This window comes from Corvus hawaiiensis, chromosome 3 (genome assembly GCF_020740725.1).
Source record: "Corvus hawaiiensis isolate bCorHaw1 chromosome 3, bCorHaw1.pri.cur, whole genome shotgun sequence".
Classification (NCBI taxonomy): domain Eukaryota; kingdom Metazoa; phylum Chordata; class Aves; order Passeriformes; family Corvidae; genus Corvus; species Corvus hawaiiensis.
In genome coordinates this window covers 113871731-113889776 of record NC_063215.1, presented here as the reverse complement: position 1 = coordinate 113889776, position 18046 = coordinate 113871731, and the positions used below count along the sequence as shown (strand labels likewise).

The following is an 18046-nucleotide window of genomic DNA, read 5'->3' as shown; positions in this document are numbered from 1 at the left end:
CACGTATTTGTAGCTTTGTAGCCTATTACTGCATTTGTAGCTAGTTTTCCCAGTACTTTTCCCTGCCCTGATAGGCAGAAAGACAGAACATATTCCAAAGCCCCTATCCTATCTTGGTTCTCCTTAGGAAACAAGGCCAAAAAACAGCTCTTCAAGACATATTTTTCATAAACAAGTTCAGTTTCCATCTAAGGGGGGAGGACTTAGAAGGGGCTTGAACTGGGCAGGAATTGCATCACCATTTGTGCTCCTAATTGGTGATTTTTATCAATTATGCTCATTTGCTAAACTTTTAAAAACTGTATTCACCCCGTGGGGGTGGGCTTTTGTGGACATTTTCCGTATCTGCCCCTGGAGGCCTCCAATAAAGACCAGGCTTTACATTACCTCCTATACTTATCTCAAAAGTGTGTGTTGTTTCATTTATAGGTTCTTAAGGCATCAACATCATATTAAAAGGAGGGGAGTTATTTGCTTCAGGTTGGCAGGCATTAATTAGCCTCATAGCTGGATAAACACAAACCAGGAATCAAGGATTGGCTCATTTTAATCAAACCCTTCCTGCTCACTTTGATTAGTTCTAATCAGAAGTGATGCTTTTTACAGGTAATGCCTAGTAGTCAGCCAATAAATAAATAAATAAATAAATAAATAAATAGACTGAGAACAGCCCAATCAGTATTACCTTACCCTGTGTTTTTGGCATGTCTTACAAGTCTACATAAAACTCCAACACCCACACCAATTTTCATCTAAAACAAATTCTACGCTGCAAGTTTCCCTTAACAGAAATAATGCAAGTAGGCATATTATGCTAGGTCACTTTTTTTTTTAATTTACTAGCAAATATCTTTGCAATTTGACTAAGACACAGTCAAACTCTTAACTTGTTGGACTGAAGCTGTTAGCTAAGAAGCTACACGGGAGGAGATGAGATTGAAAGCTCCTACCAAAAATGTAATGTAGCTCTGTCCTGGGATAATCTATAATGTTATTGTATTCCATATCTACCTGCAGCCCCCCCAAATTGTTACTGTATCTTTAAGACCCTACAAATGAGAACCCTAAATGTGGATGGGTTGTTATCATGAGTGTTTTTTAAATTGTCACTCTTAGGCGCCTTCCAGTTCTTTTGCCATGTGGTATTTACTTTGCAGGCTACCTGGTCTTTGTTCAGGCAAAGGCTTTCCTTCTCTTTTTGGGTTCACTTTTTGGGTTTTTTCCTCGGCTCAGAGAGTTAGCCATTTTGAGCTGCCTTGGGGCAAATTCCACCGGCACCCAAGTGTTGCCACGGAGCCCCACTCCAGTCCAAGCTGCTCCAACTTGTCAATGGTGCCTGGCCAAGGAGGACCACAAGTCGTCCCAGCCCAGATGCCCTGCCTTGCCTGCCCTGTCGTCTCTTGCTGCAAGGAATGTGAAGTCCCTCCGTGAGTTCTAGCCCTTGGTCTGGAGAATACCAATCTGACCTCCAGATGTCAGGGAGATAAGCAGAGTGAGGATGGGCATGGGAGCAAGACTGACACCACCTTTCCCTCTGTCATTCAAACCATGCGCTTGGGTGCAGAGCGCCATCTTGGGGAATGGGGGATGTCCCCAGCATTTTCGTGTTTCTCTCCATTCTGGGGGGCAGTCACGAGACATGGCAATTTTGTATATAGCAGTTATTTACCATTATTTTTTGTCTGTTGCTGTTCTGCTTGTTAGTAAACTGTTATTTCTTCACTTATCTAATAGTATCTCATTCCTTATGGGTGGGAAGGGATTGTTTGAACCCTTAAGGGGAGACAACTCTTTCCATAGTGTTGTGCTTTAAAATTGTCTCAAACCAAGACAAATTTGGTGCCCAACTTAATGGGGAAAAGAGAGAAAGTGAAAAAATAACATTCTTGTCCTGAAGACCTTGTATTGGGTACAAGACTCACTGGGCACCATGCTGCCCGCCTTAATAATGGCTTTCTGGCACTTAGGTATGTATACTTATCCATAGATACTGACAATTCTGCCCCAGGTATATATATATCTTTTTCACATCAGGGACACAAACCAGGATTGCTGTGTTGATATACTCTGTGACAATAACGCATGAAAAGATAACATCAGAGGCAATGAGAGTTATTATTTGGGATGTGTATTCTCTGCTCTTTTCCTGTCCTGACCTCAGCTGCCTCTTTTGGGAGTTTATTAATAACCGCACCCAGCCAGTTGCGGGAAAAGCAGGGGATAGTTTTTCCCAGCCTTTTATGTCCTTCTCTCCCTTCAGGTCTGGCATGAACATTTCGAGAATGTTCAGTAGCCTCTGGATGTTAAAGACACCACATTTTTGTTTTTAATTCTGTTATCTCTCCTCTATATGGCCTACAGCATGTTTAAAATCAGAGCTGAGATTTCCAGAGAGGTTGTCCAGAGATGCACCCCAGTAGTGGAAAATTCTGAGTGGTGTGGGATGTGGGAGGATGTAGGCCAAGCCCTGAAGGAATTCTCTGCCCTGATAGTTTGGAACTTTCCCCCGAAAAAATTCAGAATCCAGCTGAGGTGAAGTAATACCTGAAAAAAAATTGTGATGACAGATCTAAAGAGAAGAAGGTGCAAGGTGCTGGGCCCTAGTTAATGCTTATCACACACTGCTCGTACAGCAGCAGGTACAGCCAGAGAGGCAGGAGAACAAATCAGCAGACAGCCTGGTCAGTCGGGCTGCAGTTAAACCAGAAGGGCAGCCTAGATAATAGCAATTGCTCCTGTCCACAGACAGAAATCTAAAACCAAATCCATTTCACGATGAATGATGACAGGAAGCCAGGACTCTCACAGCCAGCAGATGAATGAGAAATAATTACTGAGTCTTTGTCCTTAGAAAGTCTTCACAATCTGAGAAAAGATCTCACCTGACAGCCCAATGAGTCTATATTAAGTTGGTTGATCTGAGTCTGGGACACCATAGGCAATGGTAGAATTTTGGACAGCACTGAAGCAAGGCACTTGGGATTCCTGTCATATGATGTGAGTATTGATCAGGGAACCACAGGGAGACCTGAAGCTCTCAGCCTCTGAACGCTGCTTTTAACAAGGCTGGAGGACAGGTACCTTTGCCCAGAAGACCTCCAGCTGCAGCAAGGCCTTTGGAAGACCACAAGCAAGGAACCCAATGCTTGCAAGAACTGGTTGTGATGGAGATCCTTCTCTCATATGACAACCAAACCACTAAGAGTCCAGACCTGGTAAAAGGTACAACACTGATGTGGCTCAAACTCTCATGACTAGAGACACAAGCCTATGCCCTAGCACCACTGCGGTGGATTGAGGAGGACGAGACAATGGGCGCTCTGACAAGGAGGTTTCAAGTGTATGAAGACCCTGTACATGGCTCATCAGAAGCCCAAATGTCATCTGTGGAAAAAGACCTGATGGAACGTATGTGGAAACTGGAAGACAAGATTGCAGAGACCCATCAGAAACTCAGCAAGGAGCTTAAGGAGGGCCTTCTCCAAGCCTTGTCAGTACAAACCAGAGCCCCTGTTATCAGAAGCAGACATCCCCCAGCTAGGGAGAGGGGGTACACCCCACAAGCTCACCTGTGGTTCTTTCTGTGTGAGTATGAGGAAAACATGAGAAGATGGGATGGAAAGTCCACTTCTGTCCTGGCAGCATGGGTGCATAAACTGAAGGAGGAAACTAGCAGAGGGAGTTCCACCAGAATGAATGTAGCTCCAGTTTCCCAAGACCAAGCTGCTAGGCATAACAGAGCGGAGGATGATAGGTCTGAACCCCTTGAAGGGACCTCCAGAAGGTATGCCCAGGAAAGAAACAATAGTCAGGACTGAAAGAGCCAGATAGAGGCCAAAGAAAATCAGGTCTATTGGACTGTGTGGATCTGATGGCCTGGTACACCAGAACCACAAGAATACCAGGTTGACACTGACGCACTGTACTTCAATACCATCAGGACACGTGGGAGCAGAACCCATTTCTATTGCTGGGGTGACATGGCAGGAGTTGACTCTGTTGGCAGCTGAGGTGAGCTTAACTGGAAAAGAGTGGAAGAAACACCCTACTGTGACTGGTCCAGACTGTGTATTCTTGGCATGGATTTCCTCAGGAGTGGTTATTTCAAAGACCCAGAAGGATTCAGGCGGGCTTTTGGGATAGCTGCTGTGGAGGCAGAGGGAATTAGACAGTTGAACACTTTTCCTGGTCTCTCAGAGGACCCTTATGCAGTAGGACTCCTGAGGGTGGAAGAAGAGCAGGAACCAATTGCCACCACTACAATACATCATAGGCAATACCACACCGAGATTCTGAGATTCCCATACATAAGATGATCCATGAACTGGAGAGCCAGGGAATGGTCAGTAGACTCATTCACCCTTTAAAAGCCCATATGGCCTGTGCATAAGTCTGATGAGGAATGGAGCCTAACATGGCCTAAATGAAGTTACACCAAAACTGAGTGCTGCCATGCCGGACACTCTTGAAATTCAGTATGAGCCAGAGTCCAAGGCAGCAAAGTGATGCCCCTATTGATACTGCTAATGCATTTTTCTCCATTCCTCTAGTAGCAGAGTGCAGGCCACCCTATGCAGTGAGTCAAGAGAGCTACTGAAGGACAAGATGGATCCAGTCAGATTGCAGAGCTGGAAGCCATCCAGCTGGCTTTGGACATCATTGAGCAAGAGAAGTGGCCAACGCTCTACCTCCACAATGACTTGTGGATGGTAGCAAACGCTCTGTGGGGGTAGCTGGAAAGGTGGAAAAAGGCCAACTGGCAGCATAGTAGAAAACCAATCTAGGTGGCAAGGCATCGCTACCCAGGTAGAGAAGCTGACAGTGCAAGTCCATCATGTGGATGCCCATGTGCCTAAGCGTCAAGACAAATGAGGAGCACCACAACAATGAACAGGTGGATTGGACTGCCAAAATGAAGATGTCAGGTAAACCTGGACTGGCAACACAAGGGGTAGTTGTTCCTAGCTGGTGGGCCCATTAGGGAAGAGATGTGACATACCGATGGGCTCATGACTGAGGGGTAGACTTAACCACACATGCCATAGCTCAGGTTATCCATGGTTGTGAGATGTATGATGCAATCAGGCCAAGAGGGTGAAGCCGCTGTGGTATGAGGGGCAGTGGTCCAAACGTAAGTATGGGGAGGCCTGGCAGACTGATTACATCACACTGCTGCAAACCTGCCAAGGCAAGCACTACGTACTCACAAGGGTAGAAGCTACTACTGGATGGCTGGAGACATACTCCATGCCTCACACCACTTTCAAGAACACCATCCTGGGCCTTGAGCAAGTACCAGGAGGCATGGTACCCCTACAAGAATTGAGTCAGACAACAGGATTCATTTCAAGAACAGCCTTATAAACACCTGGGCTAGGGAATATAGTATTGAATGGGGGTACCACATTCCTTATCATGCACCAGCTGCAGCTAAAGTTGAGCAGTGCAATGAACTTAAAAACAACATTGAAGGCAAGGGATGGCGGGACTATCAAGCAGTGGGATCTGCATTTAGCAGAGGCTACATGGTTAGTTAACAGAGATTCCACTAACTGAGCTGGCCCTGCCCAATCCAAACCCCTGTGTACAGCAGACACTAGGACTATAGCAGCAAAGACTATGAAGTCCCTGTTGTGCATATGAGAGGTATGTTAGGAAAGACCATTTGGATTAATTCTGCCTTGAGCAAAGGCAAACCCATCTGTGAGATTGTTTTTGCTCAAGGACCTGGTTACTCTTGGTGGGTTACACAGAAGGATGGGAAAACACGTTGTGTACCTCAGGGGGATTCAACTTTGGGTGAGAACAGCCTGTAAGGTTGGAATGTACCATTGGTTGCTGAATGTCACTGCCACTGCATATTTTAATTACCAAGGACAATGAGAATGGACTTCTCCAGTCATATCAGTCATGGACGCAATGAACTCTGTCCATATCCTGGGGGATGGTCAGTGACCACTGAAATAATTGTATTTGTATATCGTTATATGTAGATATGTATAGATATATGTGTTTACAGTTGAAATGTATTAATTTGGGCATTAATGAGATGATATGGGATAAGGGCTGGAATGTCCTGGGGTAATCCATAATATTATTGTATTCCATATCTGTCTGCACCCCCCAATATTGTTACTGTATCATAAGACCTACCAAAATGGGAACCTTGTGTGTGGAGGGGTTGTCATCGTGGGTGCTTTTAAAACTGTCACTCTCAGGCAGCTTCCAGTTTTTTTGCTACAGGGTATTCACTTTCTGGGCTATCTGGTCCTTGTTTAGGCAAAGGCTTTCCTTCCCTTTTTGGGTTCTCTTTTCATTTTTTTTCCCTCAGCTCAGAGAGTTAGCAGTTTTGAGCTGCCTAGGGGCAAATTCCACAAGCACCCACCATACAGCACTCCTTTGGGCATGTTTAGAGGTACCTAAATGACTTTGGAACTAAGCAGGTAAAAATCAAGCTTCTTTAAGCAGCTAAATTGCACTAAAAAATACCAGGACTTACAATTTTAGCCTCTTGGGAAAGTCTCTCTATGTTTTTCATGCACAGCGTAACGCAGATTCCTTGAATCAGAGTTAGTTTCCTCCAAAGCTGTACAGGTGAAGCAGATTTTACCTCTACATCTCCAGAAGTGCTTGAGTGCCACTAAAATTTAATTTTACCCAAGGTGGTACTTAAATTTACTCAAATTCATATACCTTTTTGCATTTTCTTAATGTGCAAGCATTCTGAGAGATGCCAGTTATGATTAAAGGTGAAACTGCTCTCTCAGGTTTTCAAAACCCAAACTATTCATTATAGGTATTTGGAGCATTTTTCTGTGCAAATCTAAAGGCATGAGCACACTATGCTGAATTACTATTATGCCACATCAATTGAATTAACTTCTGAAGTCAGTCTACATCCCAAATTACAATCTTACTCTGCCTAAAATTAATTTAAAATCCACAGGACTTAATATTTCTTACAATGTCTGCATGCTAAAAGCTTACATTTATTGGCTGTAGGCAGCTCCAATGAAAACTGAATTGTAGGCTGGCAGGGAAGCAAAAAAAAGGCAGCAAGGGCTATGATTTACAGGTGGTCTATCAGTGTGAGTCTTCTTTGGGAAGTGAATGGTCATACTGAAAAGGACCAAAACAGACCTGATTAATGAAGGAAACCAATCTTTTCTCCAGAGCACAAGTCAAAACAAGTCTTGTCAAAATTTATTCAGAAAGAACAACAGGATTGAATTTAGCACACATCCCTGGGCCAGTAGCGACAGTGTGCCATCTGCTGGAGTGGGCTTGGCAAACACCTACCAAACAACTTGACACGCATCACCCTCTGCTTCCTCTGGTGAAATCACATGCCAGAGGATGACTGATATGCTTGTTTTGGAAACAGGTAGCACCAAATTCAACCCAGTCTCCTTGGCTGAGCGCTCCTTTTATTCATCTGCCCACATCTGTATGTGCAGAGCCATTACTGGAGATTGCGATGAATGTACACAACTTCAAAACTTCATTTGTAGGAGGATGTTGGGAAATTTATTCCATCCTGACAGCAAAACATATTAGGATGTGGCACTAAACTGGGGCTCAAACTATATGCTGTCACATTTTCTAAACTTACTAAATCATGATAAACATACCTCCTTATTTTCTGATATGCTGAAATATCTAAAAAGGAGAGAGAAAAATAAAAAGGCATCCAAATTGCAAATCCTATTTAATTCTTTGGTTGTAATGGAGATAAACATTTGATCACAAAAGATCATTTTTTGAGGTAGGGACCTGAAGCTACACACCTAAAGAAAAAAACCACCAAAATTCTTCTAAAGGGGTACATATATTATGCCAAGTTACCTCTAGAAAACTCTGCAGAGCAAGAGCTTCAGACCTGATCTTGAATTCAGCCCAGAGTTTGAGCAAATGAGACCACACTTACCATTCCTTTTGCATCCAGTAGCCTGTCAAACCAGAGCTTAAAATTAACTCATCCAGAAAATAACCTCAGGCTTTTGTTCCTTCTAAATTAACATCTTTACCATGTGTTTCTATTACAAGAATAATATCTTGCATTGCTGTGGGCTAGCTGAAGGTCTACGGTATTTAATCAAAGTAACATTTTATTGGTATGAGATCAATGGCTGACCTATGCAAAGTTCTGCTTCTTTGTATCTAGTGACTGTAGCCAATAAGTAAAATAAATTTTATTTATTCATTTTTTGAAGCCAACAGGGTCCCACACAAGAAGCAGAATCACCCAAAAAAAGATTTAATGCTTTGCTGCTGAGAACTGCTGCAACTCCTCTTTGAGGGTTGATGCTTCAAAACCAGAAAAGCCATGTGCCTTGGGCTGCCCTAATGACGCGCTGACAAATGGGAACCTGATGTGAACTTGCTTTCAGATGGCTAACTGCAAAGTCTTACTGTCTGGCAGCAAGACTTCAGTGCTGTTGCTGAAAAGCAGTTATTTTTGTTCTAAAATTTTTCAGTGGTTACTAGAGGTTATGAAAGGCACCTGGTGCAGACTGACTATACCTAAGTTAGAAAATGATCTATGACATGGATTTCATATAACTGATATTCACAATATGGCCTAGCCACACACACTCTTCTCTTGTCTTCATGGATGCATCTATGCGCTTTCTTTCCCTGATCCCACTGCATCCTATTCCTCTAGTGGGAAATTAAAGCCATCACTCCAAGATATTGCATTCTGTTGTTCAGACTATGGTTATGAAACAATCCTCTCTAGGATTATCAAACATTAAAACCAACACTTGCAGTGGTTTGCTTTTGCACCAGCAGTGCTACTGGTGTGCATTCATGCCTGTGAAAAAAGAGAAGATTTTCCTTTTATCTTCCAGTAAGTACCAAATATATTCTGAATGAGTTCTGAAGTCCATCTCACCTAGATTCTGCTAAGAACAGTATTTACCACGACGCTGTCAGAGGCAATCATTCTTCAAGAGCCAGGCTGATGAGCAGCTGGATTTAAAGCTCCTTTTAGAAAGCTTTGTTGTTAAGGATGTTGTAAGCTCATGTCTGTGTCTAATAATTTCCTTTTAGTAATCACTTCGAACAAACATGTATATAGTAGCTTTGAAAGCTCTTTATGACTGGTGTCAGCCAGGAAAAAAATCAAACAGAAATGGTAACTCTAGCCCCACTTGATAGGATTTTTACAATAGAGACATCAATTTACCTATAACTAGCATAGGTTCTCTCAGTTATATAGGAATGGGGCAGTGAAACAAAGACTCATGGGGAGTATTTATGAAGTTCATACTGAATATTCAGGTGATGAATAAGCTAAAATCTCATTAAAACATTTCTGTCCTCATGACTTCAAGGAAAACCTCAAGGTCTCAGGCAGATTCAAACATTCTGTTTGCCCACATTTGATGACAAATATTTTGAGGGTTTTTTTCTTCTCAGACATTTCTACTGCTGGCTTCCACCAAGGTGTTAATTCAAAAATTAATAAGACACTTAAATAACAAGAATTAATCTAAGTTCAAGAAAAAGGTGCTATTTCCCTTATTTCACCTTTTCCTTAAGAACCAGATTCCTGGAATCATGTCAGCTGAATGTTACTTTTAAAGGGGAAAGACAGCATGGCTAAATTTAGAGCCTTATTAAAAAAAAATCCAAACCCTAGAAATCATCACCTCCAAAGGAACTAAAGTGAAAATAAAAACTAAAAAACAAACAAAAGATTTGACTTCTAAGTTAATCTAATTCTGGAAGGTTAATTTTGGCTGAAGGTAACAGCAATATTTCAGCCAGTTCAGTGTCTGCAATACGTTCCCCAGACAGTTCTACAGATTGGACAGCAAAACTGAATTATGCAGCTCATTTATTTCTGCCTCTTGCATTAACACCTATCATTGAATCCTCATCAGCAGACATCAGGAAGTGAGGAGGTTAAGGACAATTATATTATTAATTTTAAATAAATTGAGTGTGTCTATCTTTTAAAGAGGTTCAAAGTACCAAGAAAAAAGAAGAGCAGAAGCAATGCCAAAAAGATGTATATGCTTCTACAGAACTCTACATAGGCTCACATTACCATAGTTACAGGTTGACTTTCATTCCCTGAGCTCTGTAAGTGGCAGCAAAAGATAACACATGACTCCTACTGACTGCTGAGCTTTACTTCTAGATCACAGGATATTCTGAGTTGGAAGGGACCCACAAGAACCAGTCCAGCTCTTAATGGAATGGCCCATCTGGAGATGGAACCCACAACCTTGGTGTTACCAGCACCACACTCTAACCAACTGTTGATCCCTAAAAACCCCATCAGGGATTTTGCTTGTTTCTCCCTTTGCTGTCTGCAAACCAACCTGAGGAAATGCAGCCCTGAGAACAGAGAAGAGGAAACAGGGAACAGAGACAAGGAGAACGACTGAGGCTGGGGAGAGTTTTTGTTTTCCTTTAAGCAACAACCTGTTTGGATTTTGTCAGCATAACAGTTGTTTTTTCCTAAACACACTGGTGACAGCAAGGGTAGGAAAGAAAGTCTAGTGGGTCCATGACTGCAAGGCTTCTGACCACAGAGTCAAGAAACACAGCTCAATCTGCTATGTCAGCTTAGACTCCTGCCCAGTTTCTCTTGGCTGCACAATGGGAAAACTGGGCTGAGAATAATCTTCATTACTACAACAAAGCAGAAGTCTAAGAGAAGAAAAAAAGAATAGTCAGGGGAATTGATATGATACAGAAATGCAGTATCCAAAGAAGCTGGGATTTCAGGAAAATTTCTTTTTAGTGTCATTAACAGACCTAGCAACTCACAAAGGAATAAAAGATACTTGAGTTAAAACGGGAGTAGATACATTCACTGACTCAAGTGCTTCCTTTACAAAGCTCTTGCTTAAAAAAATATGAAAAATTGAATATACATTATCTGAACTCACTAAAAAAAGGATCCTATGCTCTTACCTACTGATTTCTATTTGCAAGAAAGGATAGATACACACTAACTTCTGTTCATTAACTTTAATCAAAAGAATTCTTGGCTGTTTCATTTAAGGCAGATTTAATCAAGCAAGGTTGGCTCTGAAGTGAAATTACAGTATTTAAACTGCAAAACAATTAATGTAGAGTTTTGCCCTGATGAAAAACTAAATTAATAGATTGCAAGAGGTTATTTTGGGTAGATAATTTTAAATAAAATTTAAATGTTTTCTCTTAAGATGTATAGGAAAAAACTTGCACATTATTTTCCTAAGCTCTATGGTAATGTCAAATACAGTTCAAAAGACTTGATATTATACCAACAAACACCAAAGCAAAAAAAAAGTGTTTACATTGCAATTACGTATCATGCTGGAGATCAAAGTTAAGTTCTCAGGTTCATCTCACAGAAAAGTAGTTCATATAATGTGCTTTCTTACAAACAAGGCATTGCAAAGTGTGGATACAAAAATGCTGTTAGCAAGGAATTTTCCTGCTGCTTTCTAAGCCCGTGGGATACTTTTCTCTCTCACAGAGAGATTAGCAGAAGTTCTATAAACTATGAACACCTGTGACCTTGTAGAACTATGTTTATGGTACAGTAGAAAAATATTTTGACAGTGGATGTTTAGGATTTCTAGCCAATCCACCCAGGGGATGGCTGATCCTTTGTCCAATTAGACTATGAAGAAAAAGTCTATAAAAGAGTTTGTAAAATAATTAAAGAAATCAATCTTGCTGCACAATTCCTGCCTGCTGGATTTCTCTCCTCCTCCCTACAGCTGCAGGATACAGTAATATTTGATACAGTAATAGTGAAGCTTTTGGTTAGTCAGCATTTGTACCAGCTAGGATAAATAAAAGAACTTAATGTTATACACAAACTTGGAACTTACTGGGATTTTAAAATCACAATCCTTATAATTTGGGGCTCTCTGGATTCTTTTACTCCAAGTAATTTCACCTTCATTATGATGAAATATGCCCACTTCTAAACCCAGGCTGACATAAGGTAACGCTTCATCTCAATCTTCAAACAAAGCAAACTGCAACAGCCAGCCCCCCTGATTATAGTTGTCTGGAAAGGTACCAAAAACCCCACTGCTCTTCTCAGTACTTCTACTGTGGCAAGAATCCTAGAGATGACGTGTAGGAAAAACTAAATTCTTCCTAAAGTGTCTTGCAAAGGGTCAAATCTAATTAAGCACAAGGAAAACTGCAGTTGCTAAGAGATCACCTGTGGGAAGCACTGAACTAGCCAAACCTATTTCAATGCAAATAGCTCAGGAAAAATGATATGGAGTTCCAGCCTATTCAAGATGCATGTAAAAACTGGAAAAGCAAAGCAATTTCTTTTTCACCACCACTGGGACAACCGCTCCACTAATAAGCTTACATTACAGAGTATTTGTTCAGAACACTTATTGGACTGGTATTTCAGGCTGTCATTTATTTTTAGTCAATAAAATTAGCTCAGATGTTGAATAAAAATACACATTTGTGTTGGTCTGGTAACTCTGCTTTGCCTTTTCTAAAAATCCTGTATTAGCCATTAGCTCTTGACTAATCAAGTGGAGCAACCAAAAAAGCTTTTATACCCTACTACAGCTATACCAACACATCATCTGTGAAGCTTGAAAGAGATTGCAAAGGGTTTTCAGCAAATCAAGGTACAGGATCAGGTGTGAAAGTCAACTGAATACAAGCCATGTTTGTACTTGATACCAAGGTCTAACACTCTTACCTTCTACCTGACCAAATTCTCATGTGAGAAGCACGCTACAGTCCAAAACCAAGGACCCAAGTCCCTCCCTGAGACAATCCGTCCATTTACTACTTTCCAGTTAGCCCACTGAAGTATGCTTAAGGTTCACACTGGACTGAAAGCCACAAGGCATGAACGGACAGTATTTGAAATAGAACTGATGCCTGGGCCATCTGCCACTACTGCAGCATAGCTGCCACTTTCAAAGCATAACTCAAGATGTTCTTTGAGCCTTCAAAGTATTACGTGACTTTGGAAACCATCACTGCTTAGGTGGTTTCCCTCACTCTTCACCAAGGAGGCTGCAGCTGTGTGAGCTAAAACTCTCCAGCCGTTGGCAAAGGCAGAGCAAACCACTGCAAAATATGTAGTGAAAAGAAAATACCATGATTAGAGATCTATACATCAGGGAGTTTTGATCAGCTTGTTGTATTGAATTCCTCATGGCAAGGATAGTAACATTTGCTTGGCTCCTTGTCCTCTTTATCTAACTTGCCCTTAGCCACGGGGGATCTTCAGTTTCTCAACACTGTGAGTTGTCTGGACTACTGAGTGGAATGGCCAAGGGGCATATGGCAAAACATATTCATGTGAACAGTTGTCATATATTATTATGCTTGCAAAATATATAGGTAATAAAGTTTTAATGACCTATTTAGTTAAAATAGATACAATTTAATTTTAAGTTAGAACCTGGCTATATAGAGAGCTGCAAGTACTACATGGCCATGATCAAAGCATCGCTATACAGAGCAGTTTTAACATTAGAATAATTACAATAAAATCTGTTAGTAAACCAATGAAAGGCCAGAAAGATTAAGGGATTAAATTTTTTACTGGTACAAAAATATGCAAATTGAGTACTAGACTGGAATATGAGCATGCCTTTATGCTGTCTATCCAGGATGTGAAAGAAAAAAAACCTCATTTTGTGCTTCATGTAAGACAGCCTCACATCAGAAGTCATTGGGAGGATGTTTTGTTGGTAGATCAAAGAAAAGGTGAAGTACAATGAAAAATTACCTAAGAAAATATTCCAATTGTAAGCAATCTACTTTTATATTCATTTCTCTAAAGGACTACCTAATGCTATTTTAGCTCTACAAAGAATTTAATTCCTACTGACTTGCATGATCAAGTAATGCCCAAGTTGCTATAATATAGTTGCAAGGTGTACAGTTTAGTCTTTGATCATGACTCTTCTTCCTTCCCAAAACCCCACCTCCTGGCCCTTGGCTGCAGTAAAACATGCATTAACATAGAAATATAAAGACCTAATATGTGATAGGAGTTCAAAATCATGGCATCCACACAGCACTGTAGAACTAGCAAAATAAATAACGCAAACCCTCAAACTCAATAACTTTGTCCACAATAAAATTAATTTTTAAAATTAATCGAAAGAAAAAGAATATGTTCAGAAAGTTGGGTTACAAAATAAAACTCAAAGATGCCTAAATATTGCTTTCCTTCTGTCATGAGATATTTGGATATACTAACTATGATAAAATAGTAAATCTCCAACTAACAAATTGTATTTAAAGTAGCAGTATATTTTTACTAATCTCGTCTTGCACAGATACCAGCTGTCTAAAGGGAATACTTAACCTCACCCACCACCTTTCCCCATTAAATAAATGTATCTCCTGTGAACATCTCCAAAGAGTTCCTTTTTTTTTTTTCTAGACTAGGAGTAATTTATGTTTTAAGAGATGTTTCATTACTTCACAATGTACTGCTGCCATCTCCTGTGTTAAATGAGGCAGCAAGTAATTTGGTATTTACAAACAGGCTATTTAATGTTGATCACATGGGAATGGTTTCTGTTGGTCAAGCAGGGACTACTCCACCTAAACACACACCAGAAGCCTGTTAAAAAGCTGGTATTACCTCTAAGTGACACCGTCGTTCTGCAATCACTCGCTCATCCTTGTTTCCAAAGAGCTTCTTTGGAGGGAATTCTAAAGTGGCAACCTGGAAGACATTAAAGGATGAATCAACACCAGAAGTGACAAGCTCAAATGAGAAAATTCTGTTTAAACTACAAAGCACTAGGAAGAAGAAACTGCCAAATATTCATGAGCTACACTATATGCTATTAGTAAATATCACATTATACATTTCTACTGAGGTTATTGCAATCTGCTCTGTAGTATTGCTAAGATAACAATGCATTTTGTCATCAGAGAGTGACTGAAAGAAAATTTAGGAATTGGACTGCCACTGTTTGCCCACATAAATATTAAAAATTGCCAATCCAAATGTGAGGACACAGCATCAAATAGGAAGTAAGAACAATTTCTGCAGGAAGGTGTTAAAAGACTGCATTTAGTCTCCCAAAATCTGTGGTCTCCAACTGTATGGTGGTGTAATTTGTTTGGTTTTAATTATGTTCTATCATAAATGTAAGATCATTGGATCTAAGAATGATCACTGAAGTCATGCTCTGGGAGATGCATTGCTGGACTCCAGCCATCACCTGACCTGAAGCTTTTGTTGTGCCCTGAACTACCACTTTTTGTAACTCAGCTGTAGCTCAATCCCATTCCAATGTGTGTCCACGCTGGAAGCTCATAGCTTTAATTTCTGAAGAGAATTCCCACATGCAGGCAAAGTCCTGCTTTATCACACCGAAAATGAGAACAAGGCAATGGCATAACTGCTAAAAACAACTATTCAGATCTCTACTTTTAGTTCTTCCAGAGAGGTGTTCAAAGCTATCTCCTAATTTCTTTTTCCATCCTATGGCGGGGGGGAGAGGAGGGAAGAGAGAGAGAGAGGGAGGGTGGGAGGGAACTGTCTCCCCTTTTTGCACACCAATAAATAAAATGCTTGAACTAATTCCAGCCAGCTATATCTGGAAAACACACAAAAGACTCAAGAGTTGGTAACAAGTACCACTGAACATGGCCCGCTAAGCCACTGATGGGAACAATCCAAAAGAAAGCAAGTCCTCTCCCCATAGTTTGTGTTTGCACTTAAAAGTAAATCAAACCCATTTTTTTCCCAGCACTCATATCACGAGATAGAAATATGCAACCTCCCATTGGCATTGCTGGAGTTGTTTTGCAGGTCAAATCCCTATGTAAAACTGCCTCCTGCATTAACTCCCCAGGTCATTTGATGATATTGAACCAATAAAAAAGATGCATCATTTTCTAGTCTATCAGCACATACAGGACTGTAGAGAATTTATGGCTGGTTACAAGGAGCAGACACATACTGATTTAAATGAGAAGCTCCATTATTAACATTGAATGTATGCATCTTTAAAATAGAGAGGAATTCTGCAATACAAGTAGTTTATTCCCACTCTCTGGTTCAACTCCAACTTCAATAATTTTAAAGAAATGTCTAGACATCTTAAAACGATAAAGGTGATGTGGGGCACCAGAGGAGATGGAAGAGATGTCTGCTCTCCATCAGTCTTGCCAGTATGACCCAATTATATTCCTAAAATTTCTCCAACTATATTCTTCTCAGTGTGCCTGCTTCTTCATATTGGCAGGACAAGCAGTACACAACCAAACAGTATCATATAATTATGTCCTGAGGACTTATTTCACTGCATTACTCACTTCTTCACCTATACACAATTATAAGTGCTAATATTTTCAAGGACTTCAAAACCCCATATCTGCAGAAATTGTATTTTATTAGATAGTACTGCATCATGTCACTACCAGGAACAAGCAAGGTGAAATAACTACCACCACAATCCCCTCCTGGACATAGGGAGATTGTTTTTATATTTAGTTGCTAATAAATACTTCCATTACAGAATTTTTAAATAGTGTCTATTAAAAACCAATTAGTACAATGAACCTACCACTACGGCATCCTCAGACCTACTCTCTGGAGTCAAAGCAAGATCTTACAGCTAAAATCAGGAATGATTTCTTTATCTAAATTAAGTTCCATCTGAACAGGAATTTGGGGACTAATTCTACATAACTTTGGGATAAGCAAGTTGTTTTCCTAAGCTTTCTGGATGTATTTTAGAAGAAAACCAGTTGTGTTTTATAAAACGAAATGTGTTTTGCTTAACACTTTCAAACAGAAGTAGCTACTCACATTGTTTTAATGTTTAACTCCCAAATCACTACCATGCACATGAAACCAAACCAAAGTCCATTACTACAGTCATGAATTTAATATGCAAGACAAAGGTCTCAGCCAGTAAACTTCGCTCTGCAACGTTCAAAGTCATAACACATACCCTATATGAAAATCATGAGTTTATTGCTGGTAAAGGTGTGGGGATCTGAATACTTTGTACATCGTAAAAGCCATCATGCAAATCAGAATGTCAACATGCTGAATTATTCTTGACATACACATATAAAGTTACCTATGTTTGTAATATGCCAGTGTTGCCAGTATGTGTACAGAATATACCTATTTATACATATATGTCACTTGGAAGGATTTTTCATCCTCCAGAGGTATGTTATAAAGGACTAATCAATTACTGCAGATGGCATCTCTACAGGGCCAGATGCAGACGTTACACAAACCTCAGGCCTGCTGGAACATTTCTGTGCCCCACACTTTCCCAGTGGACTATTTCCATCATACAACAAATGACCACCCATCTATATGACAGAAAATCCTCCAGCCACGAATTTCATCATCACTTCAGCAATTCAGTTATTTCAATGGGTTCTATTCCACTACATGCCAAGAGTCTAATGCCCACCAAAATGAGAAAGAGACACTCAAAATTCTGCAGGCTTGAGTTTCAGGCTATCCAGACACTTAATGCAGACATGACAGCACCAGTTCCCACCTACTCTGCAGCTTGAAAGTTATCTTTGCAACATAAGAACTGGACGCATCCATGCAGCAAGGTGAATTATGCAGTCCTCTATGCGACTGAAATTTCAGTGTAATAGGAAGCCAGTCCATTGTACTATATTTATATAAAAATACACTATTAGTATATTTACCAGAGATAGTGTGCTTATTATATGTGTGTGTATATATATATATACAAAGACACACACACACACACACCCCATTTATCTTCGACACTCTGACTTATAAAGTTATTACTTTAATGCAGGGAAAAAAATGTTGGTGAAAGAGTCCCACAAAGATACTGAGTAACAATAAAACATTCTCATCTCATCATAATTTTGTTTTATAAAAAATAAATTTAAAAAAGCTCAGTAGCACAAATACACTGAAATAATGATGTTACAATAACTGTCTATAGAAAATCCTCTGTCCTAATGTACTATTTGATATACAGACTCTGAATGCAATTGTGTGAGATTCAGCAAAGCAAGGTTCAATAGAAATTTGAGGTTTATTTAAAATACTTTACTCATT

The 18046-nt window shown here is 40.2% G+C and overlaps 1 protein-coding gene across 9 annotated transcripts in view; it reads right to left on the bottom strand.

The window, feature by feature from the left end:
- The window catches only part of KIF16B (kinesin family member 16B), a 160442-nt gene that overhangs the window by 9788 nt on the left and 132608 nt on the right, over nt 1-18046 (bottom strand). For 8 of the 9 annotated variants that reach the window (XR_007201972.1, XM_048296072.1, XM_048296066.1 and 5 more), the window contains one exon: nt 14603-14686. Coding sequence is in view for 6 of the 9 variants with exons in the window: in XM_048296072.1 (XP_048152029.1) it covers nt 14603-14686 (84 nt within the window). In the remaining 3 variants the exon portion in view is untranslated. Of the gene's footprint in view, nt 1-6987; nt 7120-14602; nt 14687-18046 lie in introns of those variants that run through there. The other variant, XR_007201973.1, reaches the window with a different exon arrangement.